At 42.0% G+C, this 26,545-nt stretch overlaps 2 protein-coding genes across 2 annotated transcripts; one reads left to right on the forward strand and one right to left on the reverse strand.

The window, feature by feature from the left end:
* Nucleotides 1-1,086: 1,086 nt before the first annotated feature.
* LOC124864244 (anaphase-promoting complex subunit 2-like) lies at nt 1,087-10,213 on the forward strand. Its single transcript, XM_047358936.1, has 14 exons — nt 1,087-1,427; nt 2,285-2,534; nt 2,680-2,998; nt 3,086-3,218; nt 3,301-3,511; nt 4,302-4,421; nt 4,632-4,749; nt 5,009-5,187; nt 5,259-5,400; nt 5,477-5,552; nt 5,670-5,873; nt 6,129-6,261; nt 7,756-7,997; nt 9,863-10,213. The coding sequence occupies exons 1-14, from the start codon at nt 1,329-1,331 to the stop codon at nt 10,070-10,072; spliced, it is 2,436 nt and encodes an 811-aa protein (XP_047214892.1). The 5' UTR covers nt 1,087-1,328; the 3' UTR covers nt 10,073-10,213.
* Nucleotides 10,214-11,248: 1,035 nt separating this feature from the next.
* Nucleotides 11,249-26,244, reverse strand: LOC124864245 (ras-related protein Rab-35-like). The gene is made up of 7 exons (XM_047358937.1): nt 26,050-26,244; nt 19,237-19,823; nt 16,077-16,127; nt 15,236-15,359; nt 15,011-15,135; nt 13,295-13,419; nt 11,249-12,341 (listed from the first exon to the last, which is right to left on the reverse strand). Exons 2-7 carry the CDS (start codon nt 19,289-19,291, stop codon nt 12,192-12,194), a joined length of 630 nt encoding a protein of 209 aa, XP_047214893.1. The 5' UTR covers nt 19,292-19,823; nt 26,050-26,244; the 3' UTR covers nt 11,249-12,191.
* Nucleotides 26,245-26,545: the final 301 nt, after the last annotated feature.

The following is a 26,545-nucleotide window of genomic DNA, read 5'->3' on the forward strand; positions in this document are numbered from 1 at the left end:
ACTGATTGACAAAGTCTTAACATTTTATGTGCTAACAGAATCTTTATTTGAATACATGGAACCTATTAAAGCATATGTAAATACATTTCAGTTTTCTCAACAAGTTGGCCTTATTTGAAACTGAAAGCAGGTTTAAAATAACCTTTTTATTTCACCATTAAAAACGTTAATATTGACGTTTTTAGGGGGCCCAACCAGAGTCCTTAAATCAATTTCATTGAGAATCTGTGGTGGGAACTAAAGATTAGGGTGATGGCAAGGAGGCCTTCCAGCCTCAATGGCTTCATCATATAAATCGTCAAACTAGTTGAAACATGCAAAGCACTGGTCAGCAATTATAAGAAGGCTTTGATTGCTGCAATGCCTATAAAGATTTTTCCACTGATTATTAAATACTGTTTAAAACTGAAGTTTAGAAGATTTTAGATTTTTAAAACTGACTTTTACATTGATTTATTGTATTTTTTTCAGAGATGCCTGTCTCATTTCCTCTCAGAAACAAACTTCTTGCTTCCTGGTTTAACATTTTTATTTCACATTCAAATCTGCGGTGGGAATGTATTTATATATTTTTGTCTGTTTATAGTATATAAATTACGTATTATATTAAAAAAAAAAAACCAGTGTGTCAAATATTTGTCTTTCAAGAAAAAAAAAAGTACCACTCAACATGGCAGAGAAACACTTTCAGGCAGAATTGCATTCAGGAACAAAATAGAGCAGGGCCTTAAACATAATGAACATATATGAAAAACAGACATAAAACACAAAGATTAAAGTAGGATGACTAAAATAAAACTGTTTTTACTGTGTCTGATACCTTTTCTACTGGCTGGTATGTTTCCACAATTAGTTATAGGGGAGAAGCACAATTTCAACTTTCAACTTGAATGGTGTGAGTGAATATAACTGATTATATCATCTACCTGCATTAGGATGGAATTCACCCATTGAAATGACAGTGTCCTTTGGGAGGTTATCCTGCTAAAAAGAAAGATTATGTTCATTTTTAAACGTCTTTTATGACTTGACAAACGTGTGCTCTATAATGACAGTAGGGGGCAGCACTCAGCGGTTCCGTATGTAAATTATTAGAAGAAGAATTGCAGATTGCAAACCCGCCATGTGAAACAAGGAGTTGTTTAGAATTATAATTAATTAATTGAGGTAAATATCACAGGTTATTATTGAAAACGTTAATAGAAACCCAGCTAAGAGACCATGCGTGTTTTTTTTTTACCGGCCCTGTGATGTTTGAGACCTAGCCGAAGCTTAAATGTTCCGCTAACACCAACTGGTTCGGGTTTTGGTGAAAAGGGAGTCCGAAAATGGAGGAAATGGTGGTGGAATTGGACTCAGGGGAAACGTCTGGAACCGGGTCGGATCAGCAGGTCGCCAATGCGTGGGCATCAGTCACAGCAGCTTTGGTGAGTGGAGCAGATAAAAACAGAAACGTCCGGACCAGAACCCCACAGAACATCTATGGCGTGTTGTCAAGACAACCAACAATGCAGATGACCTGAAAGCTGCTATCAGAGAAGGCCTGGGTTTCCTGAACATCTCAGTAGAACCACAGGCTGAGCTCCTCCATGCCACGTTGCATTGATGCAGTAATTCATGCAAAAGGAGCCCAGACCAAGTACTGAGTGCAGATTCTGAACAGATGGACATACCTTCCATTAGACCCCTATTTCTGTACTAGAAATTATTTTTTATTGGACTGATGGAAGTATTATAATTTTCCAAGAAACTGAATTTTGGATTTATATTATCTGTAAGAAAAACTATTAACATCAAGAGAAATGAAGGCTTGGAATATATCGACTTGTGTGGAATTAATTTATAAGAGTTTCCCTTTTTGACCTGAGTTACTGAAGTTAATTTCTGGCCCATGGGGGTGGGGGGGCACCCTGCCTAAACTGAATGGTTCAGGAGCACAAAAACGTATGGCATAATTTCTTTGGCATGTTCACAGGTTCACAATGAGACCCTCTCCAATCATCTCCAAACTGAAAAATGTAAAAAAAAATTAGACCTTTCTTCTATAGTTAACAAATAATATGGATTTCTTTCAACCAGTATCAGCTGCTCATTGAATTATTAAAATGTATGAACTTATGATGATACTGTCATTTATCAGGATGCACCTAGTTACTGCAAGGCAACAGATTGGACCAAATACTGATTAAAGACGCGTTCCTGCAGAAAGATGCAGAATGAGCAGAAAAAAAAAAACCCATCTGAATATTTTGATGGAGTTTTCTCTCTTTCGGGCCACCTGTAGGTTTCTCCAGGATGTTCGCAGTCGGACCAGGACCTCTTAGACTCCCTGGCTCTGCTCGGCTATCATGGTTTGAGTCGTCTGCTCGGTGTCTGGCTGCTGGAGACTCTGCAGGTGCGTCTGTCGTCTTCAGTGGTTCCAGAATTCTGGTCAGGGCTGAATCAACCAGAGAACGAACTAGAAGAACGCGACAGAACGAGTGTTTTACTCACCACGTTCAGGACTCTGCTGGACCGCCTGGAACCTTTCCTGAGCAAGTAGAACAAACAGTCCTGTCCAAATCTCCTAATCCAGCCCTTCTTTCTCCTTTCAAGAAGCCGGACTTCCTGAAGAGGGAGCACTGGATCTAGAACTGTCCTTAGTTTGCTCTAAGCTTTAAATTTCCTGTCCTCACACAGGTGGTTTGGAGAATCTGGGGGTGTGGCAGGAGGAGGGCCGTGGTGGTCTGTCTGGTCCGGGCCCCAGGGCCCTCCAGGAGAGGGCATTCACCACCATCAGGGCTCTCCTGCTCTTCTCCCCGCCTGCTGTCCTGCAGGAGCGAGTGCTGGAATTTTATAGCAGGACCTTCTCCGTCTACATGAATCAGGAGGGGGGAGAGGATGGGTCCGAGGCTCCAGATGGCCCTGACGGAGGTGCCTGCCCAGGCTGTGGAGTCCTGGTGCAGCGGTGTTGGTGTCAGGAGGCCCTGGAGCAGCTGCAGGACTTCAGCCTCATTCTGTGAGCAGATCAGAAAACAGATTCCTGAATGAAATGCTGCAGTTTGTTCCTGCTGGTGTTTGATGATCTCTTTCTGTGTGTCTGTAGATCCAGGCTGCAGCTGCTGGAGTGGGTCAGCTCCGAGGCCGTCACCTCCATCCTGCACAGACTCATTGAGCAGCGTATGGAGCAGCACTGCCGGGGCGAGTACGAACGCTCCTTTCTGCTAGAGTTCCAGGAGGTGAGACAGTTTTACACAAACAGGTTCTGCCTCTTGTCCCAGCCTTTCGCTCTGAATCTGTTCGTTTCTGTGGTTGGAGCAGTGGTTGGAGCTGGTTCTGGGATGGCTGGGCAAAGTGTTCGCCAGCAAGAGGGATGGAGATGCTGCAATCACGCCAGCTGCCAATGTTCCCAGTATCCAAGGCAGCCAGCCTGCCAGCTCGGTTCTGAAGCAGTGGAGGTGCCATATGCACCAGTTCTTCTGCAGGATCTACGTCAACATGAGGATCGAGGAGCTCTTCAGTATCATCAGGGGTGAGTAATAGTCCAAATGAATGAAACATACTTTATTAAAGTTGGAATGTTTCTGCTGCTGAATGCCAGATTCAAGCAAATCCGTTTTTCTGAGCTTTTCCTTGTTCGTCCTGGAATTTCTTAGTAGTAGTATCTCTCCTACGACCATTACTCCTTTCTGATTGGAGAACAATCTCTTCAGAACCTTCCAGTCAGGTTTTCAACCACAGCACATCACTGAGACCACATTGATAAAGGTTATGAATGACGTACTCTTTACATGCGTTGCATTTTTAGATTCTGTCTTGATTTTGCTTGATCTCACTTCTGCATTTGATGCAGTTCACCATAATATCCTGATGACTGTTCTGGTTCTGTTTCAGATATTATTTTGCAGACCAGGACACCTTTGTGTCATTTGGTATTTATAAATTTAAGCCAAGAACATGTGGGGTACCTCAAGGCTTCATTCTTGGGCCATTTTTATTCAACATCTAAATGAACCCTTAGCTCAGATTAGGGAGTACTACAACAATCTCTTACAATATCTATGCTGATGACAACTTTATATTTCTGTGTAACAATATGGCTACAACCCATTACAGCCCAGTGTCCATAATATCAGTGAGATGATGGGGAAAACAGTCCTCCGGCGTAATGCAGACAGAACTCACTTCTTTTGGTCCCACAAACTATCCTCGCCTTGCAGCCTCCGTCACCTGACCTCGGATAGGAGGACAGAGACGTACAGATGGGCGTGACCTTTTTTTCTTCTCATTTCTGAGCATTTTTATTTTTTTCTGTCTCCCAGATTTCCCAGAATCCAAACCTGCCATTGAGGATCTGAAGTTTTGTCTGGAACGAACCAACCAGCGTCAGCAGCTCCTCACCTCATTAAAATCGGCCTTTGAAAGCCGTCTGCTGCACCCAGGTCAGTTTCCAGGCAAAGCAACTCCTTAGTTTACCTGCAGATCCAGAATATGTTTATCATAGTTCTGTTTTACAAACTTTAACCCGAATCCAAACTGTTTTTCCAACCAAAGTCGGAAATTAAAACAGGATGAAACACTCGAACTGGAAATTTTAAAGCTTCGTGAACGTGCATGAAAGCTTCACCAGACTGGATCTGTGCCTCCTTCAGGTGTTCACACGTCGGACATCCTCACAGTTTACATCTCGGCCATCAAAGCTCTGAGGGAGCTCGACCCATCCATGGTAATCCTGCAGGTGGCCTGCCAGCCCATCCGAAAGTACCTCCGGTGAGTCCAGTCTTGTGCCCCCAGATCCGAGTTAAACAGGCTGAACTACGCTTCAGTTTTTCTGGCTAAATCCAGCTCTGTTATTCAGAAAAACAAGTTAGTATCTGCTTTATGTCTTGGTTTTATCTCTTTTGTCTTTTATTTGGGCAAACTGGCTGTTTTTTAAATAAATCAATTGGATTTGGATTTTTAACAGGACGATTTTTAAATGATTTTCAGTTAATGTTGGAAATTACGGGTTCTTTGATTGTTGTTCCAGGACTCGGGAGGACACGGTGAGGCAGATCGTCGCTGGGCTGACAGGAGACGCCGAAGCCTGCACCGACCTGGCCTCCGAGCTCTCCAGGGGAGACCCGGTGACTCTGGAGATGCAGGACAGCGACGACGAAGGCAACGACCCTGAGGACTGGGCTCCGGATCCGACCGACGCCATGCCCGGTCAGTGGATGCATCGATTCCTAACTGCAGAAGAATGAGACAAATTTCTCTAACTTCAGGTCATTTACCAGATAAACTAGGTTCCAAGCGGCGTTCGTCCGACATCATCAGCCTGCTGGTCAGCATCTACGGCAGCAAGGACATCTTCATCGACGAGTACAGAGCCGTGCTGGCCGACAGGCTGCTGCACCAATTCAACTACAACACGGCCAGGTCGGACCCAGCGGAACCTCCAGATAACTCCAGCTGATGGTTCCTCTCTAACATCTGAACTGCTGTTTGTTTTCAGGGAGATTAGGAACGTGGAGCTGCTCAAGCTGCGGTTCGGAGAGTCTCACATGCATTACTGTGAAGTCATGCTGAAGGTCAGTTCCCCAGCCTCAAGTCCTCCTTGGTCTGTCACAAGTTTGTAAGGTGCATGAATACTTTTGCGAGCTTATGTACTCAGACCTGTGAAATCCTCCCTCTGCGTTGGTGTGCAGGACATGGCGGACTCTCGCAGGATCAACAGCCACATCCGTGAGGAGGAGTCGAAGCTGAGTGAGGACGAGCAGCCGCCACTCGCTCTGTCGGCCATCGTCCTGTCGTCTGAGTTCTGGCCCACGCTGAAGGAGGAGAAGCTGGAGCTCCCTGCCTGCGTCTGCCGGGCAATGGAGGCCTACACGCGCCGCTACGAGAAGCTCAAGGTGGAGTTGTGTGTGAACCCCCTGATCCAGAACCGTCCCTTTCATAGATTTTTCTTCCCATCTTCTTTTCCCTTGGTTTTAGTCCAGATCAGTACATTATGAAGTACCTTGAGACGACATGTGTTGTGAATTGGCGATATGTAAAGTTTGAGGAACAACATCATTTAAGTTTTTTTATCTACTACAGAATCGGAGGAGCCACAGAGGATTTGTTTCCTGACCCTGGTGCTTTCTTTGTGTTCCCGGTTATTTCAGGCCATGAGGACGCTGAGCTGGAAGCCTCACCTGGGCTCCGTCACTCTGGATGTGGAGCTGGAGGACCGAACCCTCACCAACCTCACAGTGTCCCCCATCCACGCCGCCATCATCGTGCATTTCCAGGAGAAAAGTACGTCTCTGAGTTCAGGCTCGGGTTTGACCTGAGTGTAAAAAGAATCATCTGCCCGCAGCTTGACATTTAAACTGAGGAGAAACAGTTTTAGGTTCATTTTCTCTTTCATGTTTCAGTCTCAACTTAAGAACATTTTGCTTTCTGTCATCTAGTCTGAATACTATTAAAAAATCTTTAACAAGAGAAAAATTGGCCCTGTGGACATAATATTTTCTGCTTTAGTTGATGGCAAAAAACTTAGAAAGTTCAGCTCCCATAGTAGAGATCTGCAGCTCAGGTGGGACAGTTTAATTCAATTCAGTTTTATTTATATGGCGCCAATTCACAACACATGTCGTCTCAAGGCTCTTCACAAAGGGTCTGGAATGGTGCAGGGTTGTTGGGGAGGTTAGATTAAACTACTGAGTGTGAGTTTGGCCATTTTAGAATGGGCTATGTGTAGGGGTACTAAGTAAAATAATAAACTGATCAAGTTTGTCCATCTAGAGCCCACTGGTGGCCATAGTTATACTAAAAACCACAACGATTGGGGATACCTCTCTCTGTCAGATTGACCATAACCGTTGGAGGGGTCATACAGGTAGCAGAAATGGAGGGTGTGTTTGCACCTCAACCATAACTGAGCCGGTTTCAGCTAAACCTGACTACCCCTTACTCCAACCAACAGGGAGGGAGGAAGGCAGTGTCAACAGGACATAAATTAATCCACCAACCAGGGTTTTATAGGAAAGTAGCGAGATGAAAGCTGTTGTTCAGACAAAAACGCTGCACCTCTGCAAGTCACCATAAACACACCATCTCCTTGGTGCAACACGGTGGTGGCAGCATCATGCTGTGTGCTTTTCATCATCAGGGACAGGGAAGCTGGTCATAGTTGATGGGAAGATAGATGGAGTGAAATCCAGGACAATCCTGGGAGGAAACCTGTTAGAGGCTGAAGACTTGAGATTGGGGTGAAGGTTCACCTTCCAGCAGGAGAACCACCCTGAACATACAGCCAGAAATACAATAGAATGGTTTGGATAAAAGCATAGTCCTGTTTTAGAATGGCCCAGTCAAAGTCCTGAAGGGGCTAAATACAAACGCACGCCACACTTTTGAGATTTATCTGTATGATCTCCTTTCACTACACTAGTTTGTGTTGGTTTGCCACATAAAAGCTCAATAAAATGCACTGAAGTTCATGGTTGTAACATGATACAAATGTGGAGAGAATGGGAATACGTTTGCTAGTTACTGTGAACAAAGTTATTTTTCTGAGTATCAGTATGTATGTATTTTAATTTCTGGTGCGGAAAATTAAATCTTTATCTAATATAACTTTTGCAAATTAACCACCGTCCTTCCTCATTGTCACATCTCTAAACTAAGCAGAAATTTCCTACTTATTAAAAATCGGACCTTCCCGTTAAGATGTCATTTCAGATATCACTTCCTCCTGCTGCTTCTTCTAAAACTGACTGCAGCTTATTAATCCTTGTCGTCTTTAAGGTTCGTGGACCCTGGAGGAACTGAGCTTGAAGCTGGGCGTCCCAAAGGAGCTGGTGCACAGGAAGCTGGCTCTGTGGCAGCAGCACGGCGTTCTGAGGGAGGAGGCAGCTGGCCGCTACTCCGTGTTGGAGATGGGCTCATCCAGGGAGAAGGTGGACAGAGGGATGATGCTGATCGACAGCGACGAGGAGAGGGACTCCAACACCACCACCCAGTCTGAGCAGAGAGAGGAGAAGCTGCAGGTCTGCCCACGGGGTTTCTGCCTCTGTAGGATGCAGAACATCTGAGAAATTATTTAACCTTTACTGGATTTAGGAAGATCATTTCTGTCCAGCTGTAGGAGGTTTAATAGTTTGTTTTAAATCAATTTTATTATATTAGAAAACATGAAACTAGTTTAATGTTTATAAACCATTCGGATGTCTGAAGGATGAACAGTCAACAGCTTTCTGTGTGTTTCTAAGAGTTTAAGGTTAATTTAGAATCAGCACTAGTCAGCTAATCACGAAAATGTGTTAGTAATCAACCTAATATCTACTGGTTAAACACAAAACAGCAACTAATTCATTAAAACACTAATTAAATGGAAAATGTCTAATTGGAAGAGAACATTCAAAATACTATCTAACCTGATTAAATATCGGACATTTAATAAGAGTTGGCAAGTCTGATTCAAATACCAACATTAACCTTAGAGGGAAAAGGAGAAAACGGGTTAAAACCAAGATTTCAAACTAGCCTTGATTCAACGTCTTTCAGCGCTGGAAGCATCAGTAGAATAGCGGGCCGCTATGCTGAATATTGTCACTGCTATGCTGAAATTTAGGCCAGTACGCTCATTGTTTATGAGCGTACTGGCCCTTCAACTGACATCTGGCCTCCGACCGTGTGGTTTTTATGTCGGCTTGAGTCTGCTCCCGCTTCCTTTCAACCTGTGCGACCGCTAATGGTAAAGCTTTCTGAAATCATGTCAGCTTCAACATGCTCATAAAAATTCCTGGAGAGAACCCTGTGGAGGGACAGTCTGCTTTTCTGGTCAGCTGTACTGGACCCAGGCTTTTGACTGGTTAGGGGTTCCTGACTGTGGATCACACAGATCACTGATTAAAAAGGAAAAGCACCCAAAGAAAGTATCTAAATGATGCTGCGAACACATCCAAGATATAGATGGAACGGGAACTTTACTCAAACATTAGAAATGTAGCGTATGATGCAAACAAAAAACAGTTTTTAGCCCCAAATCTTCAGTGAAGGTTTTAATGTGTGAAAAATGGTCCCTAATGATGAACAAACTGGGGACCAAGCTATCTGAAGGACAAATGAGAAATTATTTGAGAATTCTATAGCACTAAAATGTATGATATACACTAAAGGTTTAAAAGCATTAAACATATACATTTTAGCCCAGCAATGATATCACTACACACAATCTTAACATGATAAAATGGAAGCAAATGAAGCACAAATGAAACGGGGCAAATAACAGAACCTTGTGGAACTCCATGCTTGAGAGTTAAGGAAGATGATTTAAAGTTCGGTTTTTGCCACAGAAGTGCCTCCGAAAGATAAGATACAAACTAATCCAGAGCTGTACCAGATGCATCTCTTTGTAACATTTCAGTGTCCTGATTAAAGCTGATGATCCACAGTGTCATTGGTTGAGTTCAGGGTCCCCAAGTCTGCAGATTCCCCTGCATTTCTGCACAAGAACGGGTCACCACAGAGTCAGGGAGGAAAACCGGACTCTCATTATTCAAAACGTCTGCCTTCATCAGATAACTTGCTGCTGTTTTTAAGTTCTCTTTGCGTTTTATAGACCTCAGAGAAGAAAATCTGAAATAGTCAAAAGGTCAAAATCTGTATCGGCAAGTCAGACCTGGTATCAGCCCAGAGAGGTTCGATCAGTGCGTCTGTGGTCAGGTACAACTGGACTGAAAATGAGAGGAAAATCAGCCTCAGACCAGAGAAAAACTTTGGGAGAACTTTGATCGAGGCCATTTTAAAATGTTAAAGTAAAGAAAGGAAAAAGCAACAAAGTGGAAGCTGTAAATGTGAACCTTGAGTCAAACTGCTGCTTCTCACAGACCAACTCTTGTTGTTCCCACAGCTGTTCTGGGCCTACATCCAGGCCATGCTCACCAACCTGGACAGCATGACGCTGGAGCGCATCCACTCCATGCTGCGGATGTTCGTCGCCACGGGACCCGTCGTCACGGAGATGGACATCAACGAGCTGGAGGCCTTCCTCCAGAGGAAAGTCAGAGAGCACCAGCTGATCGTGTCCACAGGTGTCTACAGACTGCCCAAAACCAACTGATGGAGGACGGTGGGTTCGGGTGAACCAGAAAATTACAGAACTGAAAAAACTGCTTACTGCAGACTCTGAGAGCCTGAGTGTAAAAGAGCCAGAAGTTAGTAAGAGAAAAATGATCAAATAAAAAGTCTCCAGCCTGGAAAAGAGTTGTCGGTATTTTTCTACTGTGACATGAAAGCAGCAGGAGTTAAATGTTGTGATCGGAGTTATTCTATTATTAATTTCATGTTTCACTCTTTGGCTGCTGAAGTTTAAAACTTGATGCTGTTTATGAAGCTGCTGCTGATGTCTGAGTCGTGAAGTGGGACAAGGAGGGGGAGATCATTTCAGTCTGACAGGAATCTGTCGGTCTAAAAAGCTGCTTCAGTTCATCTGGTGTTAAATCCTCCATTCATCCCTCATCTATGGTAATGAGATCTAGGTCATCACCAAAAGAACTAAATTCCAGATACAAGAGATCCACTCTAGAGGAGCTGCAGAGATCTACAACTCAGGTGGGAGTTTGACAGGATATCCAGTTGTTCACTCAAAACTGGCCTATGGACTGATGACACCAAGATGTATTCAAGATACTTAGTGGTGGCGGCATGCTGTGGGACTGCTTTTCTATCGTAGGGAGAGGGAAGTTGGTGATAGTTGAAGATGGATGGAGCTAAATATAAGACAAGCCTGGAAGAACACCTGTTGGAGGCTGCAGAAGACCTGAGACCTTTCTTCATCCTTGGAGGTTTAAACATCGTGCTCATTACAACATCTTTGGATTTCTGATATTTTTAATAAGAGCTTTGAGTCATTGTTCCAGATTAAGCTCTTCACGCATTGAAAGCACATTTTATGTCAGAACTGTATTTTCAGATCCTTACCAAACAATTTTTCCCAAAAGTCTGACTCTGCTTCATTAAATCGTTATAATTGTGCAGCCAACATTTGGACCTTTCAGGTCTGCTGATTTCCCTGAACAGAGAGAAGGCTCCAGTCAGCGTTTACTCTTGATTTCTCAGGAATCATCTGAAAGAAAATGTTGCATCTATAAATGGTTTATTTTGTACTCGAGGCATCACGAACACCAGCGAATGGATGAATTTTTAAATCATTCCAGGCAGAATGTGTTAACCTGTCTTACACAATATTTCTGTAAGAACATCTTTTAGTTCAGTCACAGTTGAATACAGAAAAAACTACTAGATTTATTGCTTTATTTGGATTTAAACATTCATGGTAGCAAACATTAAAAAATAAAACTCACTGGGGATTAATCCTGTACACTGAAATATGGCAGATTACTAAACTCATCACACCCTAAAGAGTTAGTTTAGTAACAAACTGTTCCCTTTTGGAGGATATTTGTTCTGTTTTTAAGTAACAGGTTCAGGAGTGAAGTTAAAGGAACAGACTGGTGTTTTTACCCGTTTCAGTTACAATCAGACCAAATGTCTGGAAACTCAGATTATCACAGTACGAGTGTCAAGTCTGATCTGAAAACCAGAAAGATTGTGCAGGCATCACTTCAACAGAATATGGTTCTTTTTTAAGGATTGTTAGTCAAAACGTATCTGCACACAGAAGTATTTAATGCTGAATTTAGTGTTGGAAGGGGGAGAGATTTCCCAAAGCTTCAGCTCTCATTAAATTTTAAAATCAGCTAATTTGATGCAAACCTCCAAAAACCTTCAAACAAGATGCTTAGTTTCATTAATGCAGCTTCAGGTGAGAAAGTCAAAGCTTCATATATTACTGAGAATGACTTTATTGATATTAAAGCCGATCATTTCATGTCCAGTTTTGTCCTCCATCATGCTCCCAAAAAAACCCACAACCTGTCTCCTGTTTTTATCTTTTAACTTGGAACATAATATTTCTGAATGAATTGGGATATGCAGCGGTAAGGATGTTCAGCTCATATTTCCTCAAACATCTGCATGAAGATGAAGACAGATCTATCAGGAACATTTAATGCAATTTTTAGAAACAAACATACACATCATGAGGGCCCAGAAAACATTAAAAACACCAGAGTGCTCCTTTAGGTCCTCAGAGCCGCTACTTGTGGTCAGTGCTGCAGACTAAATCCCTCAGGTTAAACCATGAATAACGACCAAAACAGTCCCATCTGTTATCTGTCTCAGCAGCATTTCTTCCCTCTCTTCCGGCGGTCACGGTCTCTCTGGGCATTGATGTTGACAGTGTCTTTCTCGCGCTCCCGTTCCCTTTGAGCTCTGTCCTGACATTGCTTCTTGGCTCGGAGCACCATGTGAGTAAAAGCCATAAACATCTGATAAAACAAAAGTAAAGAGTACATTTTTACATGAACTAGCAGGAAGCAGAGGCCCATAAACCACAACTGTTTGTACTATGGACATTATTGTAGTCACTTTTTTTTTTTATTACTTTTTATATTTTTTTTTTACCTTTGCACTATTTGCCTTTCACCTTGCTGCTGGTACGCCTGAATTTCACCAGTGTGAGAGAATCAAGTAATTTCTATTGTAGCTAACGCGACAGTTCTAGTCACATTAGCTAATAATGCTAAATGCTACCAATAGCGTGTTGCTAGTGACAGCAGAATATTACGCTAACAGGTAGCCAATGTTAGCCAATATGCTGCCAATAGCTGAAATGCTAACAGTAGTTTCTGCTATGCTACAGCAGGGAGAAGAAGTATTTGATACTCTGCTGATTTTGCAGGTTTTCCCACTTGACGTCTTTAATTTTTAATCATAGGTACTCTTCAACTGTGAGTGATGAAATCAAAGACAAATATTCAGAAAATCCCATTGTGTGATTTTTAAGTAATTAATATGCAACAGTAAATTAGGATACCTTATTGATCAATATTGATTTTTATCCATTTTCCTTTAAAATGATACACGACCCATTTTTTCTCATCTTGAGATGGGGTGGGGCCAGAACCACTATGCTAAGAGCTGCTTACATGCCATAACAATTACAAGCAGTAACATTAGCTTGTTTGATTCCAAGCTCAGACTTTAAAAAAAAACATTTTATCAACAAATTCATTTTTTGGACTTTCGACAGATATTCAGTCCAGTACTTGGAGGATTTTAGGAAACATTTTGTTTGTTTGTTTAAACTCCTTCTCTAACTGACAAAAACATCCAACCATTCAGAGTTTGACAGACAGAAAATGTGATTTTAGCTCAAACAAGTTGATTAGTGGGTAAAATGTTCTACAGGAGCATGTGAGAAGATGAGGAAATCTCTCACCTCTTCTACATTTATATTTTCTTTGGCACTTGTCTCGAAAACACGAACACCCACCGACTCCCCGAATCGCATTGCATCCTGGGTGTCCACCTTCTTCTTGGCTGGGTCGTCGTTCTTGTTTCCCACTGAGGAAAAACAGACAGGCACACTGAAAAAAAATAATAATTTGCTCTGCTGTAGACCCCCTGCTGGCCTAGAGTTTAAAATGTAACTCCACAAGAAATTTGTCTCATCATAAAGAAATCTTTTATCCCTTTGATAGGTTCAATCCTTTTGTTCCAAAGCGGCCATATTAAGTGAACAAACAAACACATTTACAATTTAGCTGCTGTTGTGTTTCTTCTTAGCTTATCATGAATGTTCACTTATCTAAACATGGTTTATGTGGGTCAATAAATAAAGAGATGAAGCGCATTTTGTTAAAACATAGTCCTTATACATTTATGACACATGTATAGTTCATGATAGGCCCCCATTTCATTTATTACATGGTTATTGGGGTGAAGGGTGTAAAAAGTACATATGCGAGTTCATCAGGTGGGAGTAGGTCACTTTTTCTTCCCTCCATACTTCATGATCACCTTACCATCTTATAATAAAAGTTCAATGCTCCACATGCAGTTTTTGAGTGGTCATAATTAGCTGAATTAATTAGAAAATGGTTCAGATTCTCCTTCCTTAATAGGCACTTATAGCGTTTGGTATATCAAGGTGATTGAATCTTCCTGAGAGCAGACAGAATGTCTGCATGGTACAACAAGACATTAAGGGATGTTAACATAGCTGCAATCCAGATTAGGACATGTGTGAATTCAGAAGCAGTGGTGCTAAATAATTAGTTATATTAGTTATAAGAATTGTGTTATATACCCCTCAAACTTCTCCTTTTTGTCAGATGACAATCACAAACCTAAATGTATTTTATGTTACAGACCAACACAAAGTGGTTCATTGCTGTGAAACAAACAAAAAAAAAAAAAAAGATTTTCAAATCTTTTTACGAATAAAAATCTGCAAAGTGTGGCATGCATTTATATTCAACCGCCCTTAGTTGCAGATCTTTAGGATTCGTCTCAACCAGCTTTGCACATTTAGCGTTGCCATTTTCTGCCCACTAAAACTGTACCTCAAGTCATATTGAATGGAGAACACTGGAACATCAATCATCAAGTTGGTTTTCCGTTCAGCCATCTTCCCCTCTACTTTGACCAGTTTCCCCGTCCCTGCTGAAGAAAAGCATCCCCAAAACCTGATGCTGTCAACACCGTGCGTCATCATGAAGATGCACTGTTCAGGGTGATGTGCTGGTGTCATCTGACCTAGAACCTTCTTTTATACATCTGCTTTGTTCTTTGGCCTTCATGATGCTGTTTGTTCAGTGATGTTCTTCAACAAACCTCTGATGCCTTCACAGAACAGCAGGATTCCTACTCAGACTGTATTAAACTCAGGCTATTTACTGATTATGTGACCTCTGAAGGTAGTATTATTAACAGGCATCAGAGTTTAGAGGGCTGAACATAAATATACATCACAGTTTTCAGATTTTTGTGTGTAAAATATTGAGAAAGCTGATTTTCCTTCCTCTTCATAGTAATGCACCACATAAAAGCGCAATGAAATACTTTCAAGGTTTGTGGTTTGTGAAAAATCTTAGGGGTGTGCACACTTCGCAGAGTGCTGAAGTATTTTTGGTCCAGCTTGCAGCTGACCTACCCAGGATCTTGCAGACAGTGTCACAGTTATCAGAGATTTCGTTCAACCACCTCTTCACGTTGACAAACGACTCTGGGTTTGTTACGTCGTAGACAATGATTACACCGTGGGTGTTCCTGTAGTACCTGTTGACACAAAAGATGCAGAATAAACATGACAACTCTGCAGACTGGCTGTGCATTCGGTCATGCAGTAAAACTGAAAAAAATAATGACTCTTTGTTACGTTGAGGTGATGGTTCTGAATCTTTCCTGCCCTGCCGTGTCCCAGATCTGCAGCTTCACACGCTCTGCGCCGATGTCCACCGTTCGGATCTTAAAGTCCACCCCGATGGTGGTGATGTAGCTGCCTGCAGGAAGTTAGCAAGTAGTCACAAATCACAGTTTATGATTTTTTTCATCAGTAAAGCAAAGCGCCAAACTCAATAGACATGAGAGGCGTCAGGTAAACTGAAACTGAGAACCAGCCGTCAGAGGATCAGCAGACCTCCAGAAAGCCTCGCGGACTACAGATCAATCCCACTTTAACCCTCCTGGGTCACTGGAGATTTATTTTGAAATAACTTCGGTTGTTTTGATGCAAACGCCCTAAAGTTTGATCAGGTTTTGTATTTTGTTGTGAATTTTAATTTTCATGCTTTTTATTTCCTTCAAGTTTTTTTATGTTTTTTAAACTAAACAAGTACTCCCATATAAATACTATAATTTAATTTTTATTCAACTCTCATTTCTTTAAATGTTTTGTTTTGCACCGGGTGAACATTCAGAACCAATGTTTCTGTTGATTTTTGGCACAAGAACACACAAAAAAAAAAATGAAGGTTAAGAAATGGAAAGAAATGAGGACCAGATATGAAGCACTGTAGATCTGTGTGTTCCAGAACTGTTCAAGCAGATTCTACGTGCACGTCTAATTTCCAGTTTTTCTACATAACCATTCATCACCCTCTAAAAAGCTTCACACATGTTAGGACAACTCTAACAAACCCTGAAGATGAGATGTCTGAACTTGATCAAATGCCTCTACTTCTGAGCTGAAAAAGAAAGTAGAAGCTGTAGCAGCTCACCAGAGAAGGAGTTGTCTGCGAAGCGGAGGAGGAGGCTGCTTTTCCCCACATCTGAGGGAGGAACAGATCAGAGATCAGATTACTAAGTTTGTAAAACCGGTCTCAAGAAAGACCAGATAGGGTGGCATCGTCAGCCTGCTTCCAGTGAAACCAGGTGGGAGGAGACAAGAAAAATAAAACAAAGACAACTGGAGCCAAAGTTTACATCAGATATACATACACACACATACAGGGGTTGGAGAATGAAACTGAAACACCTGTCATTTTAGTGTGGGAGGTTTCATGGCTAAATTGGACCAGCCTGGTAGCCAGTCTTCATTGATTGCACATTGCACCAGTAAGAGCAGAGTGTGAAGGTTCAATTAGCAGGGTAAGAGCACAGTTTTGCTCAAAATATTGAAATGCACACAACATTATGGGTGACATACCAGAGTTCAAAAGAGGACAAATTGTTGGTGCACGTCTTGCTGGCGCATCTGTGACCAAGACAGCAAGTCTTTGTGATGTATCAAGAGCCACGGTATCCAGGGTAATGTCAGCATACCACCAAGAAGGACGAACCACATCCAACAGGATTAACTGTGGACGCAAGAGGAAGCTGTCTGAAAGGGATGTTCTGGTGCTAACCCGGATTGTATCCAAAAAACATAAAACCACGGCTGCCCAAATCATGGCAGAATTAAATGTGCACCTCAACTCTCCTGTTTCCACCAGAACTGTCCATCAGGAGCTCCACACGGTCAATATACACGGCCGGGCTGCTATAGCAAACCTTTGGTCACTCATGCCAATGCCAAACGTCGGTTTCAATGGTGCAAGGAGCGCAAATCTTGGGCTGTGGACAATGTGAAACATGTATTGTTCTCTGATGAGTCCACCTTTACTGTTTTCCCCACATCCAGGAGAGTTACGGTGTGGAGAAGCCCCAAAGAAGCGTACCACCCAGACTGTTGCATGCCCAGAGTGAAGCATGGGGGTGGATCAGTGATGGTTTGGGCTGCCATATCATGGCATTCCCTTGGCCCAATACTTGTGCTAGATGGGCGCGTCACTGCCAAGGACTACCGAACCATTCTTGAGGACCATGTGCATTCAATGGTTCAAACATTGTATCCTGAAGGTGGTGCCGTGTATCAGGATGACAATGCACCAATACACACAGCAAGACTGGTGAAAGATTGGTTTGATAAACATGAAAGTGAAGTTGAACATCTCCCATGGCCTGCACAGTCACCAGATCTAAATATTATTCAGCCACTTTGGGGTGTTTTGGAGGAGCGAGTCAGGAAACGTTTTCCTCCACCAGTATCACGTAGTGACCTGACCACTATCCTGTAAGAAGAATGGCTTAAAATCCCTCTGACCACTGTGCAGGACTTGTATATGTCATTCCCAAGACGAATTGACGCTGTATTGGCCACAAAAGGAGGCCCTACACCATACTAATAAATTATTGTGGTCTAAAACCAGGTGTTTCAGTTTCATTGTCCAACCCCTGTATATACACAGTAATGTAGATACAGATGCATCTCAATTAGAATACCATCAAAAAGTTAATTTATTTAAATAATCCAGTAAACTAGTTAGTTTCTGCCACACTTTTACCTTCCACTCAACTTTCCATTAACGTGCTTGGACACAGAACTTTGTGAACAGCCAGTTTCTTTAGCAATGACCTGCTTATCCTCCGTGGGGAGCAGGTCAACGACCGTCTGTTGGACAAGTCAGCATGATTGTTTGGACCCGTCTGAAACTGTCTAACAAGTACCACCAATGGTAGTCTGAACAAATGTTGGGATTAGTTATTTAAAGAGGTAAAGATGATCAAATTAACTGCGATACAGAGCTAAAATGAACCTAGAGCCAAAGATGATTTATTCATGAAAGCAGATCTCTACTTCAGACACAAACAGATCTAGAAATGACACCAAATGTAACCAAGTTCTTGATCCAAGAGGAGAAAGTTCTTACTGGAACTAGTAAGGTTTATGGAGGTGGTTTTGTATGTAGAAGTTTAGGAATTACTGTTGCAGACCATAACATTTGAATTTTTGGTTTTAATTAGCTGTACACCATAATGAAAATGCCAGAAATGCTTGAAATATATAATTATGTGTGTAATAAATCTATACGGGTTTTACTTCGACCAAATTACTGAAATAAATAATTTTCTGATGATATTCTGATTTACTTACATTTACATGTTGAGGTAACAGACTGTCGACAATGAACTGTTCAGAAACGTCGTTTTTAGAAAATGCCGACAGTAAAACACGAAGGCTTGTCAGGATAATGACTCAACAGTTTTCTGATCACACTGAAACCATTTCCAGATTTATAGGATCTTTCTGAAGCCTCGTTTCTGTCTGGATTCTGTCAGCTGCAGTCTGAAACAGAGTCTGGACAACATGATTTCCTGCAGGGACCAACTGACTGTGACTAAGCTGCTCCTCCAGCTGGCCTGAAAATAGCTGGTCTAAGATTACCAACATCTAAACACTGCTTCAATAACAGCTCTATAAAAAACAGGCCATTTCTGCACCTATAAATGTACTTTATGTAAAAACTAACCTGCACGTTTTATTAAAGTTTAAATAATTGATTTGACGTTTTCTGAATATTTTCTGCTCCAAGCTGAAAAAAACCCCAACAGGATTTAACTAAAAGCTTCTGCCAGATCATTTTATCAGCAGCTGCTGAATAATCCAACATTTATCCAACAAGCGTGGTTCTGTGAAGCGGTTCAGAATCATCAGTATCTTACCTGAAGTAGATGCAGATCTGGTCAGAACTTTATACTGTATTAAGACATAAATAAACTTTGCTTGTCTAGAAACATAAAAAGCAGGAAATTCCTCCTCCTCATGATGAAAACTTCAGCCCAACCAGCTGCAGGTGCTGCAGCTAGTTGGGCTGTGGTTAGTTGTAGGTGGTTTAGACCACAGGGACGATCTAATAATGCATCTATTCTGTGTCCGTCTGTGGGCTCCCCTCATACTCTGTACTTCAGGAGAAACTAAACAGCTTTGGGGGGAAATTAACCTGATTCTGACGTAAATGCCACTGAAAGGGACCAGAAATGAATCGTTTAGCCTTGTGGCTCCACATCCACAGAAACTTCATTTGCAGACGAGTTTTAAAACAGTCAAAACATACTAACTGGAGTCTCCAATGATGAGCAGCTTAAAGAGATGATTGTAGTCTTTTCCTGCCATCTGAATGGCCTCTTATTGACTTTCCCAGTAAAACCAGTTTCATATGAGGAGGTGACCTTTGCCTTCTCCAGGTGCACATGCACTTTGTGTTTACTTCCACCTCCGAACGTCACCAGCTTCAGGGTGGGGACATTTCCAGTAGAATCTGCTGCACTTGTTCCGCTTGGCTTAAGTTTCACATCACTTCCGCAGCGCCGCAATGTTTAAGATTCGTGGTCAGGAGCTGCGGCGGGCAGCATGTTTCCACGTCAGGTTACAGATCCATGCAGAGGATTTCCACTTGAGTCACAGCAGGATTCTGGATCCACACTTACTCCATCACTGAGGCATTTTCTAGTCTTGGTAATGAATTTAAATCACTGCTCCAGCATCGTTTCTTTAAAGCATCTACAATGAGGCGTTCCTCTTTCTGTTCCTTCAATCAATCCCTTTATTTCACTTCACTTTCTCTTGTGGTGAGCTGAGGTCACTCCGTTTCCTGTTTCTAGACACGAACAAAGCTCTCGCTTCTTTAAGGCAGGATGCAGAGAACCTAAAAAAAAAAAACAGGAGAGAGAGAAAAATAGTTTAGTCAGATCAATGTGATTATTGGTTCATTTTTAATGACTGTGTGCTGCCTGTGCCCCTCCTATCCTCCCAGGCTGCTTCTCAAGCAGCAGCTGAGTCACTAAATATAACTTCCTCATTCTGCCCGTACTCTCAGCCCACTGACTAACTGGAACACGTACTCTGATCTAGGAACCAGCAAGAAGATGGCAGGGCACAGATGGCTTTCAGGGTTCCTGCACAGACCTCAAGGGCAGGAAAATACAAATATTTTCCATTTAGATGAGTATTAAATATCAATAATACACTTTATTCTATCTTCTAAAAGAGAAAAACTTAAACTGGACCCATTTTGTGCCTTGGGATGACTAATGTTTGCTGTATAAAACTCATTGATCAGATTGTTAGAATTCTTCTTCTGGTTGACAAAAATGAAGGTTTTTAGCCTCCATGTTTTCCTTCCAGGTGCATTTCATTAAATTAAAGATTGATACAGGAAAAGTCTGTTTATTTTGGTAATTTAAAATAAAAAGTGAAACTTACAATCTGAATACACAGTTAAATATTTCAAGTATTTCTTCATGCACTTTTAATAACTAAGACTTAAATTTAATGAAAACAAAACTCTGCTGAGGTGTTCGGGAATTCCAGCTTGTTTTGACAGTGACCTTCAGGTCATCTGCATTGTTCTGGTGGTTCTGATGTCTCTCATCTTCCTCTTGACAACAGTCCATAGATTTTCTATGGGGTTCTAGGCAGGGGAGTTTGCCGGCCAGTCAGGTACAGTAACACCGTGGTCATTGAACCAGCTTTTGGTACCTTTGGCAGTGTGGGCCGGTACCAAGTCCTGCTGGTATATGAAATCAGCCTCTCCATACAGCTTGCCAGCAGAAGGAAGCATGAAGTGATCTAAAATCCTGGTAGATGGTTGCATTGACTGCGGACTTCAGAAAACCCAGTGCACCAGAACCACCAGATGACATGGTTGGACATCGCTGACTGTCGAAACTTCAACTGGACTTCAAGAAACGTGGATTCTGTGCCTCAGACTCTGGGACCTTGACTTGCAAATGAAATGCAAACTTTACTTTCATCTGAGAAGAGGACTTTGGACTGCTGAGCAACAATCCAGATCTTTTTCTCCTTAATCCAAGTAAGAAGCTTCTGATGTCTCTGGTTCAGGAATATGACAGCTGCAGCCCATGCCTGGTGAAGCTCCTATAAACCCTTGAATGGGCTTTGTTTCACAGTCATCTCAAGGCTGCAATTATCCCCGTTACCTGAACACTTTTTCCTTTCGTTCAACTTTCCGTTAATATTGTGGGCTAGAGCGCTCTGAACAGCAAGCCTCTTCAGCAAAGACCTTCTGCGGCTTACTCTCCTTGTGAAAGGTGACTGTCTGCTGGACAACTGCCAGCTCAGTAGTTCTCGCTGTTATTATGTAGGCCAGAACAGAACATTTGTGGAATAAAATACTGTAATATGCTGAATGCTATAATCTTCTAAGAAGCTGAGTTTTCATTAGCTGTAAACCAGATTCATTGAAAAACAGAAGTCACTGAAACATAAACCTCTGTGTTTAACTCTTAACATGAGTTTCACTTTCTGAATTGAATTATTGACAAATTAACTTTGCAATGATTTTCTTCAATATCGAGATGCATATTCAGGTTATAGTGCCAGTGTTTGTAATGACTATGTAATTGAATATTAATTGGACCTGTGCATCCAATTAATATCTCTAAACTAACTGAACGTGGTTCAACTAACAGCAAACGATCCATCTCCAACTACAGCAGATCAGTGAACTCTGGCAGCGTTTCCCTGGCTGACGGAGCATCAGGAGGCTTTCTTCACCAAAAACTAGAATCACACAGGAGGTTTAAATAAACGTTTAAAATAAAAGCCTTACAGAGACTTTTACATATGGCTGTTTGTTTTCGGAGGTCCAAATGTGCCGCAATTTTAGAAGTCATTAATTATATCCATGATCCATTAATTAAACTTTAAAAATACACACTTTATTGAATATGTAATGAATTAAATATGTTAATAAAATAACTATTTTACTTAAAAAACTGCATTTGAAAATATTTGACTATTTGACTATTTCTTGGTTGCAGGCTGCAAATTAAGACATTAATATATCTGTTGTCCTTACTGGAGTCAGTGGGCTGAGCGGACACTGAAGTGGACTCAATACGCAGGTTAACCAATCAATTGTCCGGGTCTATTTGACAAGCAGCAGTGGCACTTCATAGACACTAAATCATTTTTACGTTTTCCTTTTCGGTTGCATCAGTTAAACAAAAATAAACGAGGACAAGGCCACCGAGAACTCAGACAAAATTTGCCAAAAAGTTTGGAAAGGCGAACTCTGATATAAATGCATGACACAATGGTCGCCTCGAAGGACAGCAGTAACTGCAGAGTCTCAGGCTGAAAATCTGAACTCATAAAAGGAATATTTCTCCAGGGAGCAAGAGGACTCGGAGACCTAACAAACTGGGAACCCATGAATGGTTTTAAAGCACTGTGTGGTGAGCCCAGTCCTACTGTAGTTACTTACAGTAGTGAACAACCACTTGTGAAAAAAAACAAAAAACTGTATTAGAAACATAAAAATTCTGGCAGCATTAAGATAAACTCAACTTTTGCTCCACTTCTGACCAGCATCAATCTCATGTGGACTGACAAAGGCCCTCCTATTGCCTCTTCGTTAAAATAACACTTTATACTTGTGAGTCATGTAGCAACTGTGCAAGTCTCACTTTTCTCCAAATAATCGGTACACATTTTACTTGTTAAGGTTTAACTACACCACAATAATGCAGCTGTGAAAAAGATATTCAGACGATCATTTCTGTCACGCCAAAGTTTACCCACAACGTCACGTGGCCCTACAATCCATTTTAAGCTAATACTAGACACGGGGTGTTGAAGTTAAGATACTGTTATAAACGAAGACAGCAGACACAGTCAAACACTCAATTAGCTCAGATGCTGTGAAAAAAAAAAAGAAAAACTGGATGTTGAAGCTAGTTATGATGGCTAAACATGAAGAACTGATTGGAGAAAGTGGTTAGTGTTTTACCCTGATCTGTGGACAAATGCAGACATTTTGCACTAAACATATAAAATAGCCAAGACCTACAGCATGCGCTGTGGCGGTTCGCAGCCGAGTGTGAAGCGGCTGGGATGAGGATCAGCTCCTCCAAGTCCGAGGTCATGGTACTCGACCGGAAAAGGGTGGCTTGTCCTCTTCAGGTTGGAGGGGAGTTCCTGCCTCAAGTGGAGGAGTTTAAGTATCTCGGGGTCTTGTACACGAGTGAGGGAAGAATGGAGCAGGAGATCGACAGACGGATCGGTGCGGCTGCTGCAGTAATGGGGGCGCTGTGCCGGTCCATTGTGGTGAAGAGAGAGCTGAGTCGAAAAGCAAAGCTCTCAATTTACTGGTCGGTCTACGTTCCTACCCTCACCTATGGCCATGAACTTTGGGTCATGACCGAAAGAACGAGATCACGGATACAAGCGGCTGAAATGAGCTTCCTCCGTAGGGTGGCCGGGCACTCCCTTAGAGATAGGGGGAGGAGCTCGGCCATCTAGGAGGGGCTCGGAGTAGAGCCGCTGCTCCTCCACATCAAGAGGAGCCAGTTGAGGTGGCTCGGGCATCTATACCGGATGCCTCCTGGACGCCTTCCTCGAGAGGTGTTCCAGGCACGTCCCACCGGGAGGAGGCCCAGGGGACGGCCCAGGACACGCTGGAGGGACTATGTCTCTCGGCTGGCCTGGGAACGCCTTGGGCTCCCCCTGGAGGAGCTGGAGGAGGTGTCTGGGGAGAGGGACGTCTGGGTGTCTCTGCTGAGTCTGCTGCCCCCGCGACCCGGTCCTGGATAAGCGGAAGACGACGAACGAACAAATAAAATATTAAACAAAATAAAGAAAACATTTTTCTACTTGAAAATAACTCATCACAACAGTCACTTTTTTAGCTTTGTGGTCTGGCTGTTGACTCCCTGCTTGAGCTATTTGTCATAGCATGAACAGCATTGTGTCCTCTTCCCTTAAATCGGATAGCAACGTTGTTATTGGCAAGACCAGTTTTGGTGAGTGAGGAGAAATACATTCAATTAAAGTTCAATTCGGTTTTATTTATATAGCGCCAATACACAACACATGTCGTCTCAAGGTACTTCACAAAGCAATTCAATCAAACCATACAGATTTCAAGTCACGTACATCCATTCCAATTAATCACGACCGACTGGGGGTTTGAGAGAACAGAGCAGAGACAGAAAAAGAACACAGAACCACTGATCCAGGAGTACTTTCTATGGGAAAGAAAGGTGAAACATTAATGATTGTAGCTCCTTTAGTGGCTTCATCTAAGAGAAAAAGACAGCTAAGCAGAAAAACTCTGAACCAGTTTTCAAGTGTAGAGGATGAAAGAGAGCATCACAGCAGAAGCTCAGCTAGTAGCTATGTCTCGTTGAGACAGAATGAAACACTGAAAGACAAAACCAAGAGTATCATCTGTATAAGCTGAGCATTAAGTGGTTGACAGCAGCAGCTTGGCTGATTTAGGAAGGTGCCACTGCTAAACACAGAGCCAGATCAGATGTAGCTTTTAGAAAGAGAAAAACAGTTAACTGAAATAACAGCAAATAATGCAAAATTGGAGAGTAGTATGAGAATGTAGCAATGAGGGTGAAAGTGGTCACTATGTCCTCCAGCAGCCTAAACTAATAGCAGCATAACTACAGAGATAGCTCAGGATAACCTAAGCTACTCTAACTATAAGCTTTATCAAAAAGGAAAGTTTTAAGCCTAGCCTTAAAAGTAGACAGGGTGTCTGCCTCACGGACTAAAACTGGGAGCTGGTTCCACAGGAGAGGAGCCTGATAATTAAAAGATCTGCCTCCCATTCTACTTCTAGAGACTCTAAGAACCACCAGTAAACCTGCAGTCTGAGAATGAAGTGGTCTGTTAGGAACATATGGACCAATCAGATCTCTGATGTATGATGGAGTTAGATCATTAAGGGCTTTATATGTGAAGAGGAGAATTTTAAATTATATTCTGGATTTAACAGGGAGCCAATGAAGGGAAGCTAAAATAGGAGAAATATGATCTCTCTTTTTAATTTTCATCAGACCTCTTGCTGCATCCTCTCTGTGTGTCCACAAACGTTCACCCAGGTTTTCTGCATCGATGAAGCAAAAGTGTTCACTACGTACTTTTTCTGTGGCCACAAATCCCTTCCACATAACCCTGGAAAAAAGGTCTTTAATTTGTCCAGAAAAGAGTTTGTTCTGTGATTTCCGTGACAGATTTCGATACAGTTCTGTGACACAGACCAAGTCATCGCCCTTACATGGAAGTGCATATCCGGTTTATAGGGTGTGACCCAACACTGTGTTAGAAAAGTACTTATCACTTTGAAAATAAAACAATGGAAAGGTTGATTATTTATACTTTCAAGAGATTTTCAGGCTCTAAATTATGAGATTTGGATTTTTAATTGTTTCCCCAGCACTGCAGCACAGGAACCAAAAAATTCAGAAATAATTATATATTTGGTTTTAACATAATTTCACACTTAAATGAATTTCACATTTAAATATTTAATTATTAGCACATCATAAATATGAAATAATTATTCATTCATTAAATGCTCTTTAAACTGGTTGGTTTCCTTACAGTCCATTAAAATAAACAAACATTAACAGAATAATTTAATGTTTTAATGAGAAACCCTGAACATTAAACGATTAAAAATGCAGATTTACATATTTCTGATGTCTGCATGGTTTTCTTTCTCTGAAATTGAACCAAACTTGTAGTGGAACTAGTTCTCCATTTACCAACATGTCACTGCGGACTTTTCTGGATGTGAAACTGCAGTTTGGACCAACGGTCAAAAGTTTCAGCTACGAACCGGTGGGTGGTCGCGTCTGATCGGTATGAAATCCTTCAAATTACAGCCTAATGTTAACAGCGAGACAGTCCGGCAGGAATAACAAAGATCTATGTAAATGGGTTAAGCGGAGTTTGCTGGAGTGTGTCGAAACTGATAGAAATATCCAGGTTTGTTTTTTTCCAGCCAGGAATGACGGAGTGGGCCCTGAATCTGGCGTGTCAGGAAACTTCCAACTCCCCCGGACAAACTCTGGAGCTCCTGCGGTAAAAAAAATAAAAAATAAACCACTTACTTCGGTCATCTGGTGGACTCGGTACTCATTGTTAACAGGCCCCGCGGCAGACGCTAGTTTTAGCCTCGGTGGAGCCCGCTGGAACAGCCCGCTGGAACAGCGCTCTCTCCGGTCGGAATGCTTCCCACCGCGGCGGCCACACCTGACTGACTGACGGCGGCTGGTGATGAGCTGCTCATCTAATGCCGCGTTCAGGAGGGTGGGACAATCTGAGATGAGACAGCACTGCAGCGTCCTCTAAACCGTCTGGTAAAGAAGTCGTGTGTAAAAAAAAAAAAAAATACCTGTTACTAAACTGGGACAGTTTTTGGTAAAAGTCACTAAAAAAACAGAACACTTTTTACATGAGTCAGTGTTTGGAAAACCTCCATTTGAGCAGCCTGTGTGCAAATCACAGCTTCAATTTTTTGCGTACACGAAACTTTACATGCTAATGTTCGTATTTGGTTTGACTCGTTTTAAAAAAAAAAGGCTTTTTAGAGCTTGTAAAAAATCA

This window comes from Girardinichthys multiradiatus, chromosome Y, assembly GCF_021462225.1.
Source record: "Girardinichthys multiradiatus isolate DD_20200921_A chromosome Y, DD_fGirMul_XY1, whole genome shotgun sequence".
Lineage (NCBI taxonomy): Eukaryota > Metazoa > Chordata > Actinopteri > Cyprinodontiformes > Goodeidae > Girardinichthys > Girardinichthys multiradiatus.